The sequence below is a fragment of the Kryptolebias marmoratus genome, linkage group LG16, assembly GCF_001649575.2.
Source record: "Kryptolebias marmoratus isolate JLee-2015 linkage group LG16, ASM164957v2, whole genome shotgun sequence".
NCBI classification, from domain to species: domain Eukaryota; kingdom Metazoa; phylum Chordata; class Actinopteri; order Cyprinodontiformes; family Rivulidae; genus Kryptolebias; species Kryptolebias marmoratus.
The window spans coordinates 31896913-31900782 of record NC_051445.1 but is presented as its reverse complement, the minus strand read 5'-3'; the positions used below and the strand labels follow the sequence as shown (position 1 = coordinate 31900782).

The 3870-nt window shown below is 44.9% G+C and overlaps 1 protein-coding gene across 1 annotated transcript in view; it reads right to left on the bottom strand.

Moving 5' to 3' along the window:
* LOC108228907 (ectonucleotide pyrophosphatase/phosphodiesterase family member 2-like) overlaps positions 1-3644 on the bottom strand; it is a 51114-nt gene extending 47470 nt beyond the window's left edge. Inside the window, exon 1 of the mRNA XM_037980339.1 lies at positions 2834-3644. Coding sequence (XP_037836267.1) covers positions 2834-3236 — 403 coding nt within the window. The 5' untranslated portion in view covers positions 3237-3644. The remainder of the gene's footprint in view (positions 1-2833) is intronic.
* Positions 3645-3870: the final 226 nt, after the last annotated feature.

Genomic DNA, 3870 nt, shown 5'->3' with positions numbered 1-3870 from the left:
TTTGTGCTTCTGTCTCTATATAAACACAGAGACACGTTAGTCACAGTCTGTGAGAGTCGCGTGCAGTCTGTGCAGCCGTCTGGTGGAAACACGCAGCGCACTGGCAGGGCCGGAAAGTGGGGGGGCCAATGGCCCCCCTGGCCCCAGTGGTTCCGGCGCCTATGCTGAGTAGGTGCGATGGCGAGCAATATTAGCAAAAACGAGGTAATTAACCTTTTTGCATTCCAGAAAAGTTGTTGGATTGAGCTTCTCTTTAAATAAGGTTGTTGCTTGTTTCGTTTCATCAGTGTAATTGCGTGAAGGAGTGTTAAAACCCTTAATGCATGGGAAGTTGGGCAACTGACAGAGGCTCCATGTTAGCTTGGTCTTTGGTGTTCTTCTGTGGTTGTTTGTCATTTTTTCATCTCAAAAACAACCATAAAACTGCCAATTTATAGCAGTTTTTTTTGTTTTGTTTTCAAATTGGATGCTTCTGTTGTTGGAATTCAATCTGCAGCAGAGAATACATATATGTATATCTATATATATCTTAGCCCACCTTTTAAAAATCACCACCAGCCGCCAATGCACAAGGCCTACCATTTCCTAATAGTATGAATGAAACCCGCCGCCTTCCATGCCTGGGTTTTAGACTAAGAGAATCTTTTCATAAGTAATTAGAGTGTTTTAGCTGTGAGGGTCAGACTTTAAATACAATGTTATATGCCATGCAATACTGCAATATCTTGCATTATCTCACGTGTATTCTTAGCAGTGGCGGCTGGCCAATAGAGGGCGCTAGGGCGCCGCCCCACCACTCACATTACCTTGAATAAGACGTAAAAAAAATAAATAAAAATTAAATAGTACATTAAAAATATTTCGAAATATATGTATATATATTTTTAGTTGTGTAAGATAAATATTTTAAAGTTAATGATAAATAAAGTTGTTTCGTTCTTCGACGTTGTCTGATTGGTGACGTATTTCCGCCCCGGGGCGCAAAAATCTTTGTCCATAGACTCTCGTTAAAAGTTGTTCATGCGCAGTAGCTCCTCTTCAGTACAAGAGATAGGACCGTTCAGGACGCACCTCTCCTGCGCCCAGAGCTGAATGCAGCTGTGTTTACATTTCACCGCCTCCCGCTGACGGAGCTCCCGCCGCCAGAGGGTGGGACTCCCGCCACGGGCTGACGTCACATCTGTCTGTCAGAAAGTTCGCCTGATTGAAAAGTCGAGCCGCGGGTGAGCTGCCTTTTATTCAAAGACAGTAATAAGTTCATTACGTGGCTAAGTTACATACACAAGGTAATAAATAAGTTCATAGTTAATAATTAGTTTAAGAAAATTTATGCTAAAAACTGTTAAAATGTTTGGTTTTGAATTCTAATCGGAGTGAGACATCTGATCTTTGTTATATTGTGCGTGCAGAATACATGACGTAGTGAGTGCTCTCACCATAAAACAAGCTTTGACGTATTTTCTCCGGTAAAGTTTTGAAAAATAAGTGAGAAAACAGATCTTATAAACGCTAAATATGTCCTACAGGCTTGTGTCTTGGGAGACCTCCGTCTTTGTAAGTATTGGTGTTCAGGAAGCATTTGTGCATTTATATGTACATTATAATGTTGCTTCTGTTGTTTTAATTCATGTAAATACACTGGTGTGATACCTTAGTATATGTTTTGGTCCAAAACATATACTAAGGTATCACATAATAGACACATACCAAAACCTTTGGTATATGTCTATTTTGGATTTATAGCCCCCCCTTGAGAAAACTCCACCAGCCGACACTGATTCTTAGTGTTTGGAGTATTTGTTGTGAATGACTGTCAGCTACTACCACACAAAATGTTTGTTCAATATCTGCAAATTTCATTCAACTATAGCCATTTTGATTTTGCTTTGGTCGATAAGCTGTGGTGGCCATCTTGATTTAAGGCGACTCCTATTCAATTTTATCCAGTGATTACTTTCTGAGAGTTTCATTCAAATCTGTCCAGTGATTCATGAGATATTTTGCTAACAAACAGAGTTGAATCCAATAGTTCATGGCCAAGTTTTAAACACAAATTTTGTGTGATTAGTCAGCGTTCAGAGTGTGTACTGTGGATCAGTCTCAGTTCTAGTCATTTTTGTGCTGGCTTAGATCACTTTGCTGTGACAGCCATCTCAAAGCACTTTTGTACTACAAAACCTTCTTGCAGAAGAAATGTTAAGAGTCATTGCTGCATCTCTGACTTTTTTGTGTTACAAAAACTGTTTTCATTTGACAGAGGACCTGCATGCTGCTGTGTGGAGAGCTCCTCCAGTCCTGAGATGGATAGAAGTGGTGACGAGCAAAGAGTTCATCTCCATTTATTGGAGGCCATGTCACCTTAAATCAGGGACAAGAGGTCAGACGAATAATTGAGAGGAACTATTCAACATATAAACCAGCCTATACTTGAAACTGTGCAAACTCAGTTTAGTCACAACTTATGCCCACATGTTGATGTGAACTCACAAAAGACATAAAGCCCTACTTCAAATAAAAGGACATAAACGGGATATATCCAGCAGCTGGATTTGCAGTAAAAAAATGACTTGTTTGTGTCTGAAACCTGTCAGCTGACAGGATGACATAAAAAAAACACTTGAAACATCACACCCCAGTAACTTCAGTAACATCTCAAGCAGAAAGGTCACTTTAAAAAAAACAGCAGTGAAAATAAAATCTTAAACCTCAAAAGACACAAACCTTACTGTTTCTTAATATTTCTGTCATACTGGCTCTTCTCTGCACTGACTGTTGTTATTTTTAAACAGCAGTTAAAAGAAGGCTGAAGGTTTGGGATGAAGCCTCCTCTTACCTCCGAACAGGTGAGGTGACAGGTGTGCGGGCAGGGAGCCAATCACCAGGCGGGCACCTGAACGCTCCTCCGGGCTGCTGCCCCCGGACTCCGGTGAACTGTAGGCTCCGCCGCTGTTCGGAATGCTGATGCCGGACCGAGGTCTTGCAGCGGGACCCCCGGAGCTCCCCACGGACCTGGCCCTGGCCCCGAGCGGCGGGACGGTGCTGGCAGCGGCTCCAGAGGCTCCAGCGGCTCCAGAGGCTGCGGGCGCCCCGCGGGACCGTGCCCCTGCGGCGGCGGGTCTGCCAGGGCTGCCGTCGTGGCTGCCCGACGTGGCGGAGGGCAGGTCCGAGCCGGAGTAGGCTCTTGTCCGTCCATTAGCCGCTGGATTAGCAGCGGGGTTGCTCTGCTTCCCCCCCATGTTTAACCTCCACTGATCGAGAATTAGTCCGGGTCAAGAAGCCGCAGATAGCTACCGGACAGAAGACCCACAACTCAGACCCGCTATTATCCCATCCGGGTACGATGCATCACAGGAAGACAGAACTTAAATCGGCCATCTGTGAAAAGAGCTGAAGATGCATGAGGAAGTTTAGACGTCCTGATCACTGTGTTCGTGCTCGTGCTGCAGGTGAAGTGGGTCCGCTCGTCGTGGAGCCGCCTGGCCCTCCGTGTCCGCTCCGCCATGGCTCCCAGGTGGCGGGCTCTGCTCACAGCACGGTCATACACGTCCACACAGCATGAAGGAGGCGGGCGACAACAAGCTCCGACAGCAGACCGTTCTCCAGCGGCTGCAAACCGGTTGGCTGTGCGGGATGATGACAAGTTTACTCAGCACAAGTAAATGTCCGCTCCGGCCCTTCAAAATAAAGCGTCGGAGCGGAAAAACAGTTTAAGAAACTGAATATTATGGGATAAAACAGCTAAAACCTTCCATAACATATAGTTGGCAAATTTCGCTAATGGAGATAAGGGACACTGGCTGAACAGGGTGGGAAAGAGAAAAAGGGATGAGTACTTTCTGTTAATTTCATATCTACATGTCCACGATCTAC